The sequence below is a fragment of the Staurois parvus genome, unplaced genomic scaffold (assembly GCF_062004578.1).
Source record: "Staurois parvus isolate SC_StPar_1 unplaced genomic scaffold, SC_StPar_1.0 ptg002993l, whole genome shotgun sequence".
NCBI classification, from domain to species: Eukaryota; Metazoa; Chordata; class Amphibia; order Anura; family Ranidae; genus Staurois; species Staurois parvus.
Window position 1 is genome coordinate 143,577 of NW_028320789.1, and position 22,494 is coordinate 166,070.

Here is a 22,494-nt window from a genome sequence, read left to right on the forward strand (position 1 = left end):
AACGCAAAGCAGAAACGCAACCTGCATAGGTATAAATCTAGACTAAGGCTCGGTTCACACCTATGCAGTTTGCGTTTGTTGCGTTTTTTGACACATTTTGCAGCGGGTTTTTTAATTTTATTTTTCTTGTTGCTAGGCAGATTTAAAACGCAGCAAAAACACACTACATGCTTGTCTGCAGTGTTTCCATTGAAGTCTAAAGAATCAAAAATGCAACTTTTTGCAATAAAAACAAACAAAAAGTAACCCTTTCCAAAAAAACGCACCGGGTGAAAATGCGGAGATGTTAAACAGACTGTAGCGCGTTTCTGCAAAACGCAAAGGTGTGAACCTAGGTTACATATACGTGAATGTGCACAGTGGGTGTACAAAAATGGCAACCTCTCGGTAACGGTCCGCTTCTACTGAAGCAGGAGTACAAAAATGGCTGCGCTTTAAATCCTAGAAGGAACTAAGGGCACAGTGGGTGTACCAAGATGGCGTCAAAAGAGCGTAAAGGGAACACAAAGATGGCGACGTATAAGATACTTGAAACCACAATGGGTGCACCAAGATAACCGCCAATTACGTACTGATGCGTCTAGAGATGCATGGGAGTACCAAGATGGCGGCACCAACTCGAAAGTATGTGCATAGTGGGTGTACCAAGATGGCCGTCAATTACGGTATCATGCAGCTGGAGTGGAAGGGGAGCGGAGCACCAAGATGGCGGAAGCTGTTAGTAGAGCTGCTGGGTGTAGCTGACGAACTCCTCCCTGTTGATCGTCTCTGCGGAACCCACCCGAGCTACAAAGACTGAAGGACCGCCACTTCCTGTAAATAATTGACAGAACTGCTAGCCACGCCCATTGAACAATAGAGAGGATGAGACACTCCCGGTCACGCCCACTTTAACATAGATGCGACTTCCGGTATTTTTGCCAGAACAGTCAGCCACGCCCAGTTTACCATAGAGACGGAATAACACCTCCTCTAATCCATAACAAAGTGGGCGTGGTTGGCCGTTTTGTCAGAGAATACCGGAAGTGTAATTCGGGTTCCCCGGCTCGGTCGGGCTGTCTATCATGTCCAGGAAGCAGAGCGTTCGGCCCCGGCCGGGGAAGAAGGCGGAAACGGAGAGGAAGAGAGACGAGCGGGCCGCTCGGCGAGCTCTGGCGAAGGAAAAGAAGAACCGGGCTGGAGAGACGGTGGACGCCGAGGAGTTTGTCAGCTTCACTAACCAGCTGCAAGTCCTGGGGCTCCGGATGAGGGAAGTTCCGGGAGACGGGTCAGTACCGGGTGTAAGCTTTTGTGCTATCCGAGGCGCCGCCATCTTGGTACACCCAGAGTCTATTTGAGGAGACGCCATCTTGGTACACCCGTTTCTGTGCTATCAGAGGCGCCGCCATCTTTGTACACCCAGATTTTGTGGCCAAGTTAGAAGCCAATTCACCTCCCAGCATGTCTTTGGAGGGTGGGAGGAAACTGGAGGAAACCCACGCAGGCACAGGGAGAACATGCAAACTCCAGGCAGGTGGGTGCCGTGGCTGGGATTCGAACCGAGGACCCGAGTACTGGCAGGCGGAAGTGCTAACCATTTAGCCACCAGTTTCACCCTCGTAAATGCCGCCCCAACTGCAGACATTGCAACATGCGTGGCGAATGCAGCGGGGCCCCAATTATTGAACGAGTCGTGTTTGGCAGAACTTGGTGCCCGATAAATGCACCGGGGGTTGAATTCTGGCTGAGAAGCAATGGGCATGATGCTTCGCATCGCTACTCAGCTGCCATGCCGTCACTGCCGGCCAAATGGGGCCGCCCAGCAACTGCGTACAATGCGTGCAGCTGTGGCTCAGTGGTCTTGGGTTCAGGGGGTCAGAACTGGCGATGAGGAGGTGACATACCCCCTCGCTACCTGTCACCCTCTGAACCGCAATCCAACAATGATCGCTCTTCAGAGGGCACCTCAAGTGTAAACAAGATAAAAACAAGTTTTTACCTTTTTTTGTGTGTCCCCGCCCACAATTCTTACCTGATCCGCATCTCCATCCAGCAGTGTGCACAAGAGCCTCGGTTCTCCCTCATTGGCTGAGGCAGCAGCGGGAGCCATTGGCTGCCAATCGCATTCAGTGAGGAGGGAGGGGGTGGGGTCAAGCCGCGCTCTGTGTGTCCTATAGAGGAGCTCAGGAGCGAGCGCACACATGTGCCTCCAGAGCAAGTGGATTACTATGGAGGCACTCAGTGGGGAGGGGCCGGGAGCGCCAGCGGGGGAACCTGAGAAGAGGAGTCAGGTCAGTATGACCTTGTTTAAAAAAAAAAAAAAATCGGGAACCTTTAATATCACTTTAGAGCTGCAGTCTTATAAAGATAATTCTTCTATCAGGAACTGCCTGTTCCGGGCCCTGGGGGACCAGCTGGAGGGCCACTCGCGGAACCATCTCAAACATCGCCAGGAGACCGCGGACTACATGATCCGGCACCGCAACGACTTCGAGCCGTTCGTGGAAGATGACGTCCCCTTCGACAAACATGGTGAGAGCTCCAATGTCCGCAGCCACCTATTGACCCGACAATGTCAGCATCTTCTACTCAGTGGGGGAGGTGTACTAAAACGGGAGCACTCCGCCTCTCCCGGACTCCCCTGTCCTAGACACGCCTCTCCCCGACTCCCCTGTCCTAGACACGCCTCTCCCGGACTCCCCTGTCCTAGACACGCCTCTCCCGGACTCCCCTGTCCTAGACACGCCTCTCCCGGACTCCCCTGTCCTAGACACGCCTCTCCCGGACTCCCCTGTCCTAGACACGCCTCTCCCGGACTCCCCTGTCCTAGACACGCCTCTCCCGGACTCCCCTGTCCTAGACACGCCTCTCCCGGAAACTCCCCCCTTTCCGATCTTGGACACGCCTCACCCCCATCCCAGACACGCCTCTCCCCCGTCCTGGACACGCCTCCCCTAGATTCCCCCATCCTAGACACGCCTCTTTTGGATTCCCTCATCCTAGACACGCCTCTTTTGGATTCCCCCATCCTAGACACACCTGTCCTGGATACCCCTATCCTAGACACTCCTCTTCTGTGTTCCCCTATCCTAGGCACGCCTCTCCTAGAAAATCCCCCCCCTTCCCATCCCAGACACTCCTCTCCACCGTCCCCGGACACGCCTCCTGGATTCCCCTATCCTAGACGCGACTCTCCCAGAAACTCTCCCCCTTTCTCGTCCCACACACTCCTCTTCCCCATCCCGGACTCGCCTGTCCCGGACTCCCCTGTCCCGGACACGCCTCTCGCCGACTCCCCTGTCCCGCACACGCCTCTCGCCGACTCCCCTGTCCCGCACACGCCTCTCGCCGACTCCCCTGTCCCGGACACGCCTCTCGCCGACTCCCCTCTCCCGGACACGCCTCTCGCCGACTCCCCTGTCCCGGACACGCCTCTCGCCGACTCCCCTGTCCCGGACACGCCTCTCGCCGACTCCCCTGTCCCGGACACGCCTCTCCCGGACTCCCCTGTCCTAGGCACCCCTAATAGTAGAATACAGCAATGACAAGTTCATAAACAGATATAAAAGCCCCATTTAGTGCGATGAGCAGCGCTTGTCTGTATACAGAGGAGTGTTGGGGTCCCGTCCTGAGCTCAGTGTCTTATCTTTTCTCCTTCTAGTGGACAACTTGGCGCAGCCCGGGACGTTCGCCGGAAATGACGCCATTGTGGCTTTTGCACGCAGTAAACAAGTGAATATCGTCATTCACCAACTCAACAATCCGCTGTGGCAGGTGAGTGTTCAGGGAAACGCATTCAGGATCTTTGTTTCATTTTTACACTCCGGATTGTAAGCAACGACCGTTCGCAGTGTGCGCCTTAAGCACGTCTTTTTGTTCTTTCTGAATTCATCTCCCGTTAAAAAAAAAACCAAACAAACACACCCACCCCACTTGCCACACCCCATACCCACTTGCCACACCCACCTCATCTGTGGGAGGGGAAATCCTAGGGATTTAAAGCTGCAGTTTTAATCTGGTTACATTTTGTCTTCCCTGGTCTCTCCTCGCCCCTCCTCCATATATCTCTGTTTTCATTCCATACCTTATATTATACTTAGTGATGTCATCACTGGGTCTCTGTGCTTCTTTATGCAATGCAGCCAGATCATGGCTGGTGGGAGAGGCCAGTAGGGGGCTGTACATAGCTTTCTGAAAACATCACAGCACCCTGCCTCAGTGCTCCTCTCAAGAGCCCTCGGTCCTTGTGCAAACAGTGGGAGAACATATGCAAAAATCAAAATGCATGGATGAGTGAGAATCAGTCTGGAGGAGTGGGCGGTCCTAGGCAGGCCTTAGGTGAAGACCACAGGTGATGCTGAGCCTCCATGATTGTGAGAAGCTCCCAGTGTGCGGTGATATCAGAGGAAGACGTCTCAGTCCAGGGGAGGAGCCGCTACGCCTGTGCAAGACTGAAGGGGAGGAGCCGGTACGCCTGTGCAAGACTGAAGGGGAGGAGCCGGTACGCCTGTGCAAGACTGAAGGGGAGGAGCCGGTACGCCTGTGCAAGACTGAAGGGGAGGAGCCGGCACACCTGTGCAAGACTGAAGGGGAGGAGCCGGCACACCTGTGCAAGACTGAAGGGGAGGAGCCGGCACGCCTGTGCAAGACTGAAGGGGAGGAGCCGGCACGCCTGTGCAAGACTGAAGGGGAGGAGCCGGCACACCTGTGCAAGACTGAAGGGGAGGAGCCGGCACGCCTGTGCAAGACTGGAGGGGAGGAGCCGGCACGCCTGTACAAGACTGGAGGGGAGGAGCCGGTACGCCTGTGCAAGACTGAAGGGGAGGAGCCGGCACACCTGTGCAAGACTGAAGGGGAGGAGCCGCTACACCTGTGCAAGACTGAAGGGGAGGGCGGAGGGAGGATTTATATAAAATGTAACAATTTCTTGTAGTTGATCTTTGATTATCGCCCTCTTTTTCCTCCATGACGATAATAATTTGGATTTCCTCCAATACAATGTGATCCTCAGTGTGATCTTTGGTGCGGATCTATGAGGGATTGGTGTGTGTGTAGTCTGAGTCCTCCTGACACGATGGGGTTTGTAGTTCTGATCCATCTTTAGAAATCATTTCATTCTGTCTGCTGCGGATGTTCCGCCATTTGCACAGAGTAGGGGGAGGGGCCCTATTCCCGCCACTCGGAGGAATCTCCGCCTATCTCTGTCTCTGATTGCAGATCCGAGGTTCAGATAAGAGCGGCATCCAGGAGCTGCACATCGCCTACCGCTACGGGGAGCACTACGACAGCGTGCGCCACGTCAACGACAACGCCGAGACGCCGGCCAACCTGCACACAGAGGTGAAGCCACACAGCCGATGGGGAATCTCGTGGTTCTCCGACACCTTTCATGTACCAAAGTGACTGAAATACCCATCATGTGTTAAAGATGAATAACGGTCGGCGCCTTCCTGTCCTGGTGACAACCGCTCCCCCCATGTCTTGTATGGGGGTCACAAGGACAGGAAATCCTGCCGTGTGCGTTTTGAATGTAGCAACTCCGTTTTCCCAGTGACATAACTGGCCCCTCGCGAGAGCCATGGTTTTTTTTTTTTTGGCTTTCATTTGTTTTTTGTTTTTTTTCTGGATTTTCTTTGTTTTGTTTTTTTGCTTTCATTTGCTTTTTTTTCTGGCTTTCATTTGGGTTTTTTTTTTTTTTTTGGCTTTTCTTTTCTTGGTTTTGTTTTTTTTTCTGGCTTTTCTTTGTTTTGTTTTTTGCTTTCATTTGCTTTTTTTTTTGGCTTTCATTTGGGGTTTTTTTTTTTTTTTTTTTTGTCTTTTCTTTTCTTGGTTTTGTTTTTTTTTTTTCTGGCTTTCATTTGGGGTTTTTTTTTTTTTTTGGCTTTTCTTTTCTTGGTTTTGTTTTTTTTTCTGGCTTTCATTTGTTTTTTTCTGGCTTTTCTTTGTTTTGTTTTTTGCTTTCATTTGCTTTTTTTTTTGGCTTTCATTTGGGGTTTTTTTTTTTTTTTTTTTTGGCTTTTCTTTTCTTGGGTTTGTTTTTTTTTTCTGGCTTTCATTTGTTTTTTTCTGGCTTTTCTTTGTTTTGTTTTTTGCTTTCATTTGCTTTTTTTTTTGGCTTTCATTTGGGGTTTTTTTTTTTTTTTTTTTGGCTTTTCTTTTCTTGGTTTTGTTTTTTTTTTTTTTTTTGGCTTTCATTTGGGTTTTTTTTTTTTTTTTTTTGGCTTTCATTTGAGTTTTTTTTTGGCTTTTCTTTTCTTGGTTTTGTTTTTTTTTTTCTGGCTTTCATTTGTTTTTTTGGCTTTGTTTTTTTGGCTTTCATTTGTTTTTTTTGGCTTTTCTTTGGTTTTTTTGGCTTTCATTTGCTTTTTTTTTTTTTTTTATTTGGGGGTGGAGCTTCCAAGGCAGGCCTTGCATTTTTTTTGTTTGCTTTAACATTTCCCCATTCTATTAAAAAAAAAAAAAAATCTAGTTAGGCTTTAACCCGATCATGTGATCACTGACTAGGCTTTTACGACTTTCATGCAACTTTTGGGGGTTAACATTGACGTCTGCGGCTCTGAAGTTGAATGAAAGTCGGACCCAAGTAGCGTATGAACGACTTTAAGTCGCACATAAATGAATAGTTATCATTGGAAAACATGGAGGACGACTTGCCCTATCACTGTGATGTTCAAAGTCGCATGACAAGTCGCACAATCGTAAATGGGGTATGAAGGCTCTTCTCTCACTGGTGCGATTTTAAAGTCGTGCGATTTCCAGTGTGACTTAAATGCAACTTATTACACTCTATGGCAGGGGTGGGCAACTGTGGCCCTCCAGCTGTTGTAGAACTACAAGTCCCATGAGACATTGCAAAACTGACAGTTACAAGCATGGCTCCCAAAGGCAGAGGCATGATGGGACTTGTAGTTCACCAACAGCTGGAGGGCCACAGTTGCCCACCCCTGCTCTATGGCATTCCAGTCGCAAGAAAGTCGTATCAAAGTAGGAAGCTTTTTTAACCACTTCCCGTCCGGCCCATATATATAAACGTATATAAACGGCCAGACAGGAGCAGTGCAGGAGTGGGCTGCCATTCATAAACAGCGCCCGCATTTTCAGCCTGTGCGCGCTCCCTGGGAACACCGATCGCTGTGCGGGACCTCTGCGTGAGGTCCCGATCATGTGATCACTCATTGGCCAATCGGTGATCACATGATCAGGACCTCGCACAGAGGTCCCGTTCGACGATCGGTATTCCACTGTGTGTGGAGGACACAGCGGGCACCGGATCGCGGTGCTGCTCGCTCCCAAGGAGCGCGCACAAGCAGGGGGCGGGGAGGACGTTTATAAACAGCCACCTGACCCTGCACTGCCACCGTCCGGCCATTTATATACATGGGCCGGACAGGAAGTGGTTAACATGCGCTGCCAGCCCATTAAAATGAATGGGTCACTTCGATCGAGTGCATGAATCCAAAGGGGCCTGAAGCTTGCCACCCATGAAGAGTTTGCTGTAGCCGTGGTGACGCAGTTGCCGTGACTGCACAATGGTACCTGATTGGCTGTCGCAGGCCAGATAATTCTCCTTCAGTTGCGTTTTTTTTTTGCCTCTTCTTTTCTGTTTCTTAGAACGGAATAGTCTGGGTACGGTTCGGGGGGGGGGGGGGTCGGGCTGGGTACGGTTCGGGGGGGGGTCGGGCTGGGTACGGGTCGGGGGGTCGGGCTGGGTACGGGTCGGGGGGTCGGGCTGGGTACGGGTCGGGGGGTCGGGCTGGGTACGGTTCGGGGGGGGGGTCGGGCTGGGTACCGTGGTTCGGGGGGTGGGCTGGGTACTGTTCGGGGGGTCGGGCTGCGTACGGTTCGGGGGGTCGGGCTGGGTACGGGTCGGGGGGGGGGGTCGGGCTGGGTACGGTTCGGGGGGTTGGGCTGGGTACGGTTCGGGGGGTCGGGCTGGGTACGGGTCGGGGGGTCGGGCTGGGTACGGTTCGGGGGGGGGTCGGGCTGGGTACGGTTCGGGGGGGGGGGTCGGGCTGGGTACGGTACGGGGGGGGGGGTCGGGCTGGGTACGGTTCGGGGGGGGGGGGTCGGGCTGGGTACGGTTCGGGGGGGGGGGGGGTCGGGCTGGGTACGGTTCGGGGGGGGGGGGGGTCGGGCTGGGTACGGGTCGGGGGGGGTCGGGGTGGGGGTTCGGGGCGGGCTGGGTACGGGTCAGGGATCTGATTGTTCTGTTTCATCTCCCACAGATGCTTTCCAAAGACGAGTCCAATCGGAAAGGGAAGCAAAAGTCCAATCTGGCAGATGAGCGGCGGGGGGACGCGGTGCAGAAAGTGCGCAATGCCACCGGCTGTGGCGGTAATAGAGACCAGAGTGATAATAGATCGTGTGGGGGAGGGGGGGCTACGAATACTGCATGGGGCTAAATCTCTGCATAGAAACCAATCAGCTTCCAGGCTTTATTGCCAAAGCTTAATTGAACAAGCTGAAGCTAGAAGCTGATTGGCTCCCGTGCAGAGCTGCACCAGATTTCGTAAATCTTCCCCTTTTGACTCATTCAGCTGACGGTGTAATCTGAGCTTTCAAAATTTGGGATCCTTTAAGAAAAGTAATTTTATTTCGGCATATATAACGATGGTCTCCAAACTGCGGCTCAGGGGGGGGGGGGCTAGATGTGGCCCTTGGCTTGCTTTTATCTGGCCCTTGGGGCACTATTTTATCCACTGACACCAATTATGGGGCATAATTCCCTCCACTGACACCAATTATGGGGCACTATTCCTCACAATGGCACCAACAATGGGGCCCAATGACACCAATTATGGGGCACTATTCTTCACACTGACCCCAACAATGGGGCCCAATGACACCAAAGAAGGGGCACAATTCCTCACAATGACACCAACAATGGGGCCCAATGACACCAATTATGGGGCATTATTCCTCACAATGACACCAACAATGGAGCCCAATGACACCAAAGAAGGGGCACAATTCCTCACAATGACACCAACAATGGGGCCCAATAACACCAATTATGGGGCACAATTCCTCCAACTGACACCAACGAAGGAACATGGTTTACTCCCACTGACATTTGGACCTTTTCTACTCCCACTGGCCAGAAGTCTAGAGGACAGTAAACTTGCCAATTATGGGGCATGACTCCTCACAATGACACCAATTATGGGGCCCAATGACACCAGTTATGGGGCCCAGTAACACCAATTATGGGGCACAATTCCTCACAATGACACCAACAACTGGGCCCAATGACACCAATTATGGGGCACAATTCCTCATAATGACACCAATGAAGGGGCACAATTCCTCCCACTGACCCCAACGAAGAGGCCCGGTTTACTCCCAATGACATATGGACCTTCTCTACTCCCACTGGCCAGAGTCCGGACCCCTCGAAGTGTAGAGGACAGTAAACTGGCCCTTTGTTTAGAACGTTTGGGGACCCCCGCTATAAAACATGAGAACGCTGCTGACTGGCTATGAAAAAAATAAAAAAATTGAAAACCTTTCCATTTGAGGTCCTTCTGCCGCTAAGCAGTGTTTGACTTTTTCTCCGGTCCCATTCAGGCTCTCCCTTTATTTTCCCTCAATCCTCATCTTGACCCCTGTGGCATTGTTGGGGGGGGGGGGAGGGGGTACAGAGGTCTTCATGCCACCGGAGGAGAGATCCAACAGGACTCTGTGCTCCCAGATACAGAGCCCCTCCTTGTACTGGTGCCGGCCACCTACAGTGGCGGCACAAAGTGACAACGTCCCACTGCATTCACTGCTGGTGTCACCCTGCAGGAGGAATTCCCATTTACAGGCTGGAAATAAACAAAAATATTCAGTTTGAATTTCTTTACTTTGATGCTTTTTAGGTTTTTTTTTTTAACTATTTTTATAACTAACGGTGATCCTCCACCTCTCTGTGCGCAGGACGTTTCGCCTGATTCTGCAGAGTCTGGAAGCCGAAAGCTTCGATGTGGAATCTACTATCCAGGTCATTCTGCAGATCGAAGAGCTGAAACAAGTCGGTAAATATTCTCCTGTCTGAACTGATTCCTTTCATGCGGCAAAAATGAGTCGCAAAAATTGATGGAGCGCCAAATTTTGAGGTCATTGAGGACTAGATTTCCAATCCGAATTTCAGCAGCACCTGTATATGCGCCCGGTGTACGCTTTTTGAACGCTCTCATAGTTTTCCTGTAGAGGCGCCCGGTGTACGCTTTTTGAACGCTCTCACATTGGGTACCTCTACAGGAAAACTGTGTACGCTTTGTGAACGCCCTCACAGTTTTCCCGTAGAGGTGCCCGGTGTACGCTTTGTGAACGCCCTCACATAGTTTTCCCGTAGAGGCGCCCGGTGTACGCTTTGTGAACGCCCTCACATAGTTTTCCCGTAGAGGCGCCCTTTTTTACGCTTTGTGAACGCCCTCACATAGTTTTCCCGTAGAGGCGCCCGGTGTACGCTTTGTGAACGCCCTCACATAGTTTTCCTGTAGAGCCGCCCGGTGTACGCTTTGTGAACGCCCTCACATAGTTTTTCCCGTAGAGGCGCCCGGTGTACGCTTTGTGAACGCCCTCACATAGTTTTCCCGTAGAGGCGCCCGGTGTACGCTTTGTGAACGCCCTCACATAGTTTTTCCCGTAGAGGCGCCCGGTGTACGCTTTGTGAACGCCCTCACATAGTTTTCCCGTAGAGGCACCCGGTGTACGCTTTGTGAACGCCCTCACATAGTTTTCCTGTAGAGGTGCACGGTGTACGCTTTGTGAACGCTCACATAGTTTTCCGTAGAGGCGCCCGGTGTACGCTTTGTGAACGCCCTCACATAGTTTTCCCGTAGAGGCGCCTGGTGTACGCTTTGTGAACGCTCTCACATAGTTTTCCTGTAGAGGCGCCCGGTGTACGCTTTGTGAACGCCCTCACATAGTTTTCCCGTAGAGGCGCCCGGTGTACGCTTTGTGAACGCTCTCACATAGTTTTCCCGTAGAGGCGCCCTTTTTTACGCTTTGTGAACACCCTCACATAGTTTTCCCGCAGAGGCGCCCGGTGTACGCTTTGTGAACGCCCTCACATAGTTTTCACGCAGAGGCGCCCGGTGTACGCTTTGTGAACGCCCTCACATAGTTTTCCCGCAGAGGCGCCCGGTGTACGCTTTGTGAACGCCCTCACATAGTTTTCCCGCAGAGGCGCCCGGTGTACGCTTTGTGAACGCCCTCACATAGTTTTCCCGCAGAGGCGCCCGGTGTACGCTTTGTGATCGCCCTCACATAGTTTTCCCGTAGAGGCGCCCGGTGTACGCTTTGTGAACGCTCTCACATAGTTTTCCCGTAGAGGCGCCCTTTTTTACGCTTTGTGAACGCCCTCACATAGTTTTCCCGCAGAGGCGCCCGGTGTACGCTTTGTGAACGCCCTCACATAGTTTTCCCGTAGAGGCGCCCGGTGTACGCTTTGTGAACGCCCTCACATAGTTTTCCTGTAGAGGCGCCCGGTGTACGCTTTGTGAACGCCCTCACATAGTTTTCCCGCAGAGGCGCCCGGTGTACGCTTTGTGAACGCCCTCACATAGTTTTCCCGCAGAGGCGCCCGGTGTACGCTTTGTGAACGCCCTCACATAGTTTTCCTGTAGAGGCGCCTGGTGTACGCTTTGTGAACGCCCTCACATAGTTTTCCTGTAGGAGGCACCCAATATGCGCTCTGTGAACGCCAACTGATGGCATCCCCGTAGAGGCGCCACGCGTCCCACCGCAGCGGCTCTGATGTTTCTTTTCCTGTATCTGATCTTAGCGGACAGCGCCACGGAATGTATAGCTGAAGGAAGCAGCTGCCACGAGGGCCCAGAACACACAGAAAAGCATGGCACCGTAACCAAGACCAGAACCGGACCAAAGCTGGAGAAATCGAGGGACACGGCTGACCTGAGGAATGTTCCAGATGAGAACAAAGACACCCACAGCCAAAAGGTGCGCTACCACACTGCCCCTAGTGGTGGAATAAAGCCTCACACTCCTGGACCTATCTGCCCCCCACTCTATATAGAAGTTCACCTTTCATAACATGTTACACCCACATTCAGGGTGTAACATGTGCATTCAGACTTGCCCCTGCCCCCCCTTCCCAGGGTGTAAACCCCCCCCCCCCCCCAGGGTGTAACATGTTAATTCACTACCCCCGCCACCCCTCCCCCAGTCATGTGTGACTGAGAGACTACAAATCCCAGCAGCCTTAGTGGCTGTCAGCTTGTAGTTCATTCATTCTTCCTGTCAGTATATCCGCTTGCAGATGCACCGACAAATCTGCTGGAGACCTGCGATTGGCTGATCACTGGCGCAATGCTTTCCTGCAACAAAAATTTAAAAAATGCTAATATTTTAACCTGCAAAAAAAAAGTGGCAGTGCAGGGATGGGTGGCCGTTTATAAACTACCTCCCCACCCCCTGCTTGTGCGCGCTACTTGGGAGCGTGCAGTACCGCGATCCTCCGGACACAGTGGAACACCGATCGTCAGACGGGACCTCTGTGTGGGGTCCTGATCATGTGATCACTGATTGGCCAATCGGTGATCACATGCAGAGTAGTGAACAAGATGTCACTTCTCACATCATTGCTTACTATGTGTGAAATCTGTGAATGATCACAGACGTCACATGGTACAGGGCTATTCACAACAGCCTTGTACCATGTGACAAGCTGTGACCAATCACAGCTCACACAGTATTTCTCAATGGCTGCAGGAATGCAGCCAGAGAGAAGGAGAAATGATTGCTTTTACAGCCTTTATGGGTGTAAAAGCAATCAGTGTAAAAAAAAAAATCTTCTTCACCCCCCACAAGTAGTACAGAGTCACTATGGTGACACTACTGCTACGGTGACAGTATGTTAAAAAAAATATATATATATAATAAAAATGTAAAAAATGTTTTAAAAAATTATAATTTTTGATTATAAACTAATTTGGGTTTTATTTTTTACTAAATAAATTTTGGCCAAGATTTATGATGAAATATTTAATTTTATAAGAAAAACACTTTTTTCAAAATGTTTGGACTTTTTCATTTATATAGCAAAAAAATTTAAATTCCAGCGGTGCATAAAAACCACCAAAATAAAGTTTTATCTGTCTCAAAAAAATGCTAAAAAATTCATATGGGTACAGTGTTGCATGACCGCGCAATTGTCATTCAAAGTGTGATAGCGCTGAAAATTGGCCTTGGCAGGAGGGGGGGGGGGGGTGAAAGCGTCCGGACTGGAAGGGGGGGGGGGAGGGAAGCGTCCGGACTGGAAGGGGGGGGGGGGGAGGGAAGCGTCCGGACTAGAAGGGGGGGGGGAGGGAGGCGTCCGGACTGGAAGGGGGGGGAGGGAAGCGTCCGGACCGGAAAGGGGGGCGTGGGGGGTGAAAGTGTCTGGACCGGAAAGGGGGTGGGGGGTGAAAGCGTCCGGACCGGAAAGGGGGGGTGGGGGGTGAAAGTGTCTGGACCGGAAAGGGGGGCGTGGGGGGTGAAAGTGTCTGGACCGGAAAGGGGGGCGTGGGGGGTGAAAGTGTCTGGACCGGAAAGGGGGGCTGGGGGTGTGAAAGCGTCCGGCCTGGAAGTGGTTAAAGACATACAGTATATTTGAAATTTATTTTTTAAAATATTTTTAATATTTTGTAATAAACGCATTTCAACATGCAGTATATATTATGTATATGGGCGGCACAGTGGCTTAATGGTTAGCATGTCTGCCTTGCAGTAAATGGGTCATGGGTTCGATTCCCGACCATGGCACCTCCTGCATGGAGTTTGCATGTTCTCCCTGTGCGGGTTTCCTCCGGGTACTCTGGTTTCCTCCCACACTCCAAAGTCATGCTGGTAGGTGACTTGATTCCTGTCCAAATTGTCCCTAGTATGTATGTACATTAGGGACCTTAGATTGTACGCTCCTCGGGGGCGGGGCCTGATGGGAATGTACAATATATATGTAAAGCGCGGAGTACATTGACGGCGATATATAAGTACCTGAAATAAATATATATTGAATACGGCCAAAATTACAGCATATATATCAAATATATTTTTCTTCCATGTGGGTTAAAGCCGCCATTTTCCTCTGTCTTGGCAGTTGAGTAACAAGCAGCGGAAGGAGCAGCAACGACTGCAGAAGAAGAAGCGGCAGGAGGAGAGGCACCGGCAGCGGGTGCAGGAACTGCGGAGTATCGCGGACAATAACCATCGGGAGGAGGACGGGGACCAGGCCAGCATTACGGTTGTGAAGGCTTTTGCCGCTGTGAACATCTGACTTCTATTGGCCAATACAGCCCCCGCCGTTCTCCTCCCTCTCTGGTTCCTAGGATTCCACGTTGGCCATTTTCAGGTGAACACCTCAGTCCTTCAATGTTGGCAAAAAAAAAAGGCGTCAGGGCTTCTCTCATGGAAAACCCCACAGTGCCTTGTGGCTGCCGCCATTTTTCGTTCTCTTTGACGCTCAGGGTTTGCAGTGCATGCTGGGAGATCCCAGAGCTGCCCAATCCGGAGAGGTGGAAGGAGCGCTCGCAGGTTCGCGCTGGCGGGCTGATGCCACACGAGTGATTTTTGGCGTTACATCTTCCAGTGACAAAACAAAAGACATGAAATCTTCCTGATCCCCGGATCCCGCATGAAGCACTTTTGTTTTTTCTGGCCTTTGTGGCATGTGAGAGGCGAGGGTTACTCCGGGCCCCGTGATCCAGCATGTGGGCCCTCCATGAACATTTGGTCCCGGGATCTCTGGTTCTGCACCAGCGGAGTTGGTTGTTCTATGTCAATGGGGGAGATTTACTAAAACTGGAGGGTGCAAAATCTGGTGCAGCTCTGCATGGCAGCCAATCGGCTTCAGTTTGTTCAATGAAGCTTGGATGATAAAACCTGGAAGCTGATTGGTTTCTCCGCAGAGCCGCCCCAGATTTGTCTCTCTCCAGTCATAGTAAATCAACCCCGAGGTGTCTGGAAAATTCTATTTTTAAATAAAGAAAGAAAAAAAAAAAAAACGTGTATATATACGGGTCAGGCGGGGTGTATACCAGTCAGGCGAGGTGTATACGGGCCAGGCGGGGTGTATACTGGTGTATACGGGTCAGGCAGGGTGTATATGGGTCAGGCGGGGTGTATATGGGTCAGGCGGGGTGTATATGGGTCAGGCGGGGTGTATATGGGTCAGGCGGGGTGTATACTGGTGTATACGGGTCAGGCGGGGTGTATACGGGTCAGGCGGGGTGTATACTGGTGTATACGGGTCAGGCGGGGTGTATACGGGTCAGGCGGGGTGTATACTGGTGTATATGGGTCAGGCGGGGTGTATACGGGTCAGGCGGGGTGTATACTGGTGTATACGGGTCAGGCGGGGTGTATACTGGTGTATACGGGTCAGGCGGGGTGTATACTGGTGTATACGGGTCAGGCGGGGTGTATACTGGTGTATACGGGTCAGGCGAGGTGTATACGGGTCAGGCGGGGTGTATACTGGTGTATACGGGTCAGGCGGGGTGTATACGGGTCAGGCGGGGTGTATACTGGTGTATACGGGTCAGGCGGGGTGTATACGGGTCAGGCGGGGTGTATACTGGTGTATACGGGTCAGGCGGGGTGTATACGGGTCAGGCGGGGTGTATACTGGTGTATACGGGTCAGGCGGGGTGTATACTGGTGTATACGGGTCAGGCGGGGTGTATACTGGTGTATACGGGTCAGGCGGGGTGTATACTGGTGTATACGGGTCAGGCGGGGTGTATACTGGTGTATATGGGTCAGGCGGGGTGTATATGGGTCAGGCGGGGTGTATACGGGTCAGGCGGGGTGTATACTGGTCAGGCGGGGTGTATACGGGGCAGGCGGGGTGTATACTGGTGTATACGGGGCAGGCGGGGTGTATACGGGGCAGGCGGGGTGTATACTGGTGTATACGGGGCAGGCGGGGTGTATACGGGGCAGGCGGGGCGTATACTGGTGTATACGGGTCAGGCGGGGTGTATACGGGTCAGGCGGGGTGTATACTGGTGTATACGGGTCAGGCGGGGTGTATACGGGTCAGGCGGGGTGTATACTGGTGTATACGGGTCAGGCGGGGTGTATACTGGTGTATACGGGTCAGGCGGGGTGTATACGGGTCAGGCGGGGTGTATACTGGTGTATACGGGTCAGGCGGGGTGTATACGGGTCAGGCGGGGTGTATACTGGTGTATACGGGTCAGGCAAGGTGTATACGGGTCAGGCGGGGTGTATACTGGTGTATACGGGTCAGGCGGGGTGTATACTGGTGTATACGGGTCAGGCGGGGTGTATACTGGTGTATACGGGTCAGGCGGGGTGTATACGGGTCAGGCGGGGTGTATACGGGTCAGGCGGGGCGTATACTGGTGTATACGGGTCAGGCGGGGTGTATACGGGGCAGGCGGGGCGTATACTGGTGTATACGGGTCAGGCGGGGTGTATACGGGGCAGGCGGGGCGTATACTGGTGTATACGGGTCAGGCGGGGTGTATACGGGTCAGGCGAGGCGTATACTGGTGTATACGGGTCAGGCGGGGCGTATACTGGTGTATACGGGTCAGGCGGGGCGTATACTGGTGTATACGGGTCAGGCGGGGCGTATACTGGTGTATACGGGTCAGGCGGGGCGTATACTGGTGTATACGGGTCAGGCGGGGTGTGTACGGGTTCAGGCGGGGTGTGTACGGGTCAGGCGGGGTGTGTACGGGTCAGGCGGGGTGTGTACGGGTCAGGCGGGGTGTGTACGGGCCAGGCGGGGTGTATACGGGCCAGGCGGGGTGTATACAAATACAAACAAGCACACCGAATATTTTCTGTATACATTTAGCCCCATTTTCAATTAAAGAAAAGAAATCCCTTTCTTTAGGTGGGGGGGGGGGGGGGGGGCGCTTTATCAGCCGTCACACGCCTGCTTAGTCCACTACTCGCCTCCTGCAGGTCAGAGGGCTGGCGGTGGAAAAGACTGCAGAGGACGCTCGTGACTTCAGCTGCAGGATTATATTATTACAGGTACTTACATAGCACCGTCAATATACACAGCGCATATATATATATATACATACATACACATCAGTCCCCGCCCCGAGGAGCGTACAATCTAAGGTTACTCACCTTCATTCATACACATACTAAGGACGATTTAGACAGGAACCAGTTCACCTCCCAGCATGTCTTTGGAGTGTGGGAGGAAACCGGAAGACCCGGAGGAAACCCGCACAGGGAGAACATGCAAACTTCAGGCAGGTGATGCCGTGGTTGGGATTTGAACCAACGACCCGAGTACTGCCAGGGGGAAATGCTAATCATTAAGCTACTGTGATGAGAAGGAGCCGCTGTCATGCAGGTTTGTTGCAGCTGTAATCTGACTTGGGGACTGCATGCACCTGACTTGGGGACTGTAGGCACTGCATGCACCTGACTTGGGACTGCAGGCACTGCATGCATCTAACTTGGGGACTACAGGCACTGCATGCATCTGACTAGGGGACTACAGGCAGCTGACTTGGGGACTACAGGCACTGCATGCACCTGACTTGGGGGCTACAGGCACTGCATGCACCTGACACTGGGGCTACAGGCACTGCATGCACCTGACACTGGGGCTACAGGCACTGCATGCACCTGACACTGGGGCTACAGGCACTGCATGCACCTGACACTGGGGCTACAGGCACTGCATGCATCTGACACTGGGGCTACAGGCACTGCCTGCATTGGCACAGAGTCCCGTAATGTCTAAGTCAGAACAGGAGACACAAACTGAGCATGCTAGGATAGATCCTCCTCTATGCCTAGCATGGTCAGTAATAAACAGGGAGGGGCTAATTGCTAAGGGGTGTGGCAGGATCACCAGGTATGCTGGAGAAGGGCCTTCATGGTTTTGTACACCGGGGCCCCGTTAGGGCTCTGTATATAAACATTCTATTTGTAAAACATCACCAGAAATATTCAGATCATTTCAACATATTTATTGGGGTCGCTCACAAGGGGCCGGCGGGTGCCGCGGCCTCAGTTCCAGGTCAGAGGGTCGAGGTGGCAGGGCGGCTGGAGCTCGTCACATCTCTTGGCTTTGAGATAGAAGTTGTTGGAGTGGGAATACGTCCGTCGTGTCTCTGGAAGCAGAGGGCGGCCGCGCGGTCACATTCGCAGGCTTGCCTGGCGCATCCGTCCAACCGATTATCCACTGTTGGGAAACGAATAGATGTCAGCTCAGGCCGGAGAGAAAGTCTGTTCAGACTTGAATCAGTTCTTTGTCATGGCGGCTGCTGGAAACTAGAAAAGCTTTCACATCCTTTTATTACATTTTTAAAAAATCCTAAATTTTCTGTGTAACCATCAGAAATATTCCCCGTATTTTGCCAAATATGTTTCCTATGAGCGTCAGCGCCATCTAGTGGCCATAATGCTGTATCTCCCTGAAATAACTCATTCAGGAAAATACCTAATTTTGCCCACTAGATGGCGATCATAGGAAATAAATGATTTATGGAAGCCAGGAAATATGGAGGTCAATATGGGGATTTCAGTAACAGAATCTCCCTTATTACGTATATAATCTCGATAATTTACCACCTGATAACTGAAAATCATAAATATGGAGTCCAAATGCTCTCCCCATCTTTGTGCTGGTTTTGTCCATGAAGGACACGGGTATAATTGAAGTATTGGGACATGGGACCAGTCAATGGTGTATGAAGCATTTGGACAGACAGCTGGATGTAGGAGGCTGGAGCAGATTGCACAATCTATGGCATGGGTGCTCGACCTGTGCCCCCCCCCAGCTGTTGCAGAACTACAACTCCCATGAAGCATTGCAAGGTACAAGCACGACTCCCAAAGGCAGAGGCATGATGGGACTTGTAGTTTCAGAACAGCTGGAGGGTCGCAGATGGGGATAAGACACAGATCCTGGTTGCAGTCTATGGGCAGCGATTGGTCTTACAGCAAATTACGTCTCCATCGATGTAATCGTATCTATAAAAGACCCAAAGTGGATAACATCCTCCGCTGGAGATCGACTCAAAGCAGCAATCATGGACGTGACAGCACCTGGAGCGGGACAAAGAGAGCAAGGTGTATATAATTCATCACAGCAAGGTGTATATATATGAAGAATGCAGCCTATCCCTTCACTAAAGAGCGGTGATGTCACCGAGAATGCAGCCTATCCCTTCACTAGCGAGCGGTGACGTCCACAGAGAATGCAGCCTATCCCTTCACTAGAGAGCGGTGACGTCACCGAGAATGCAGCCTATCCCTTCACTAGAGAGCGGTGACATCACCGAGAATGCAGCCTATCCCTTCACTAGAGAGCGGTGACGTCACCGAGAATGCAGCCTATCCAATCACTAGAGAGCGGTGACGTCACCGAGAATTCAGCCTATCCGTTCACTAGAGAGCGGTGACGTCACCGAGAATTCAGCCTATCCATTCACTAGAGAGCGGTGACGTCACTGAGAATTCAGCCTATCCGTTCACTAGAGAGCGGTGACGTCACCGAGAATTCAGCCTATCCCTTCACTAGAGAGCCGTGACGTCACCAAGAATGCAGCCTATCCCTTCACTAGAGAGCGGTGACGTCACCGAGAATTCAGCCTATCCGTTCACTAGAGAGCGGTGACGTCACTGAGAATTCAGCCTATCCCTTCACTAGAGAGCCGTGACATCACCGAGAATGCAGCCTATCCCCTTCACTAGAGAGCGGTGACATCACTGAGAATGCAGCCTATCCCTTCACTAGAGAGCGGTGACATCACCGAGAATGCAGCCTGTCACTAGAGAGCGGTGACATCACGGAGAATGCAGCCTGTCACTAGAGAGCGGTGACATCACGGAGAATCCACTGGATCACAGGAATATGACTGGATGTAATCCACAAGGCGGGGGAATATCTTACCAGTCAATGTTGTCCACAGGCCACCCGCTCCCTCCGGCACCGCAGTGGCACCCGTAGAACGCGTACGTGAATAATGCCGGCCTGCCAACCACTATTTCTATCATGCGACCAAACTGGATTAATCCGCCGTACGTCTGAACCAACATCGCTGGAAGGAGAAAGACACGGGTCACCGACCGCACATGCTCACAATAGACAATCAACCGCTCATTAACTCCGCCCCCTCACCTCCCTCCCGGCAGAGATGGGACCGCCTGACTTGGGCAGCCAGTTCCAGGGACCGGCTAAATCCTTTCATTTTATTTTTATTTTTTTTTGATCGGCCTAAAAAAAAATAAAATGACCATCCTTGGCTAGTTTATAGGGCAGGCGGCGGGCGGTGCTTTCCTCATCGCAGGTCCAGCAGCCTTTACAAAGTGCGTGTCATGGGTGCCTTTCTAGAAGAGCGGGAAAGGTTGGATTTGGGATTCTTTGGGTTCTCCAGCACTTGGCGGGCGTTCAGCGAACGTTTCCCGACTACGACCTGGAAGGACTTTATAGGGACACGGAGAATCGAAACATTGACCAAAAGAACGACAAAATCCTAAAATCCCATTCGCTGACGCGTTTCAACAAACGGTCTTCTTCAGGGAAAATGGTACATCCTGTATATAATGCAAGGACCGAGGGAAACCGCAGCCATATGGACTAAAAATACAAATGGATGATATATCAATCGAGATATTTAGTCCATATGGCCGTTTCCCTTGGTGCTTGTATATATACACGGCTCAACAAAATGAAAGGAAGACTTTGTAATCCGAGTCGCATCCAGTCGATGACACTCCCGGGATATGGATCTGGTCAGGTAAGTCGCAGAGGGGGGTGTTCATCAGTTTCAACTGCTTTGGTGTTCATGAAATGAACAACAGGTGCACTAGATGGGCAACAATGAGATGACCCCCAAAACAGGAATGGTTTTACAGGTGGAGGCCACTGACATTTTTTCTCCTACTACTCTTTTCTGTTTTTCACTCGTTCTGCATTTGGCTCGGGTCAGTGTCACTACTGGTAGCATGAGGCCATACCTGGACCCTACAGAGGTTGCACAGGCAGTCCAACTCCTCCAGGATGGCACATCAATACGTGCCATTGCCAGAAGGTTGCTTTGTCTCCCAGCACAGTCTCAAGAGCATGGAGGAGATTCCGGGAGACGAGAGCGCGGAGGAGATTCCGGGAGACGAGAGCGCGGAGGAGATTCCGGGAGACGAGAGCGCGGAGGAGATACCGGGAGACGAGAGCGCGGAGGAGATTCCGGGAGACGAGAGCGCGGAGGAGATTCCGGGAGACGAGAGCGCGGAGGAGATACCGGGAGACGAGAGCGCGGAGGAGATTCCGGGAGACGAGAGCGCGGAGGAGATTCCGGGAGACGAGAGCGCGGAGGAGATTCCGGGAGACGAGAGCGCGGAGGAGATTCCGGGAGACGAGAGCGCGGAGGAGATTCCGGGAGACGAGAGCGCGGAGGAGATTCCGGGAGACGAGAGCGCGGAGGAGATACCGGGAGACGAGAGCGCGGAGGAGATTCCGGGAGACGAGAGCGCGGAGGAGATTCCGGGAGACGAGAGCGCGGAGGAGATTCCGGGAGACGAGAGCGCGGAGGAGATTCCGGGAGACAGGCAGTTCCTCTAGGAGAGCTGGACAGGGCCATAGAAGGTCCTTAACCCATCAGCAGGACCGGTATCTGATCCTTTGTGCAAGGAGGAACAGGATGAGTCCTGCCAGAGCCCTACAAAATGACCTCCAGCAGGCCACTGGTGGGAATGTCTCTGACCAAACACTCAGAAACAGACTTCATGAGGGTGACCTGAGGGCCCGACATCCTCTAGTGGGCCCTGTGCTCACTGCCCGGCACCATAGAGCTGGATTGGTATTGGCCATTGAACCCCAGAATTGGCAGGTCCACCACTGGCGCCCTGTGCTTTTCACAGATGAGAGCAGGTTCCCCCTGAGCACATGTGACAGACGTGGAAGGACTGGAGAAGCCATGGAGAAGGTTCTGCTGCCTGTAACATGGTTCAGCATGACCGTTCTGGTGGGGGGTCAGTGATGGTTGGGGAGGTGTTTTGCCTCAAAACAAAGTGTTTTTAAACACTACTACAATCGCTCACTAATACACGGATTAGGCTTAATAAATATTAAAGCAAAACATGATTTATTGAATAAGTTCTGTTAGTATAATAACATAAGAATTGTCAGAATTGCAAATCATATTTAGATCATATTATAGCAAGAATAAAGCATCAATACATCACCGGATATTGTAGCATCACCCGTTGCCCAGTGACTGGGGGAATCCGGGAAATCACCGCAAGGCACGTCTGCCGCATCTTCAATGAGTCCCAAATTCCCCTAGAATCCCCCGTCTTTTATATACATAGTTTGGAATGTCTTTATCTACTGCCATGCGCAGTATCTCCTGGTTATATAACGTCATGTATGATTCTGTGGAGTAGTTAGAGTCAATGCGTGATCGGCTGTGCCATCACGTGTAGTTACCTATTTTGATGGAATGCACATCTGGTGAATATCAGCCACATCTCTGGTTTCAACTGGTTTAATGTACACTTCCAACATGTTATTTTGAACTCCAGTTA

The 22,494-nt window shown here is 51.9% G+C and overlaps 1 protein-coding gene and 1 long non-coding RNA gene across 2 annotated transcripts; one reads left to right on the forward strand and one right to left on the reverse strand.

Annotated features, from left to right (window-relative positions):
* Positions 1-982: 982 nt before the first annotated feature.
* LOC149428741 (OTU domain-containing protein 3-like) lies at positions 983-14,966 on the forward strand. The gene is made up of 8 exons (XM_089667058.1): positions 983-1,267; positions 2,363-2,511; positions 3,641-3,753; positions 5,197-5,319; positions 8,205-8,341; positions 9,898-9,995; positions 11,750-11,925; positions 14,063-14,966. Exons 1-8 carry the CDS (start codon positions 1,065-1,067, stop codon positions 14,237-14,239), a joined length of 1,176 nt encoding a protein of 391 aa, XP_089523184.1. The 5' UTR covers positions 983-1,064; the 3' UTR covers positions 14,240-14,966.
* A 2,952-nt stretch (positions 14,967-17,918) lies between these two features.
* Positions 17,919-22,334, reverse strand: LOC149428742 (uncharacterized). The gene is made up of 4 exons (XR_016310686.1): positions 22,153-22,334; positions 19,862-20,009; positions 18,908-19,014; positions 17,919-18,148 (listed from the first exon to the last, which is right to left on the reverse strand). It is a non-coding gene; the product is annotated as an uncharacterized LOC149428742 (long non-coding RNA).
* Positions 22,335-22,494: the final 160 nt, after the last annotated feature.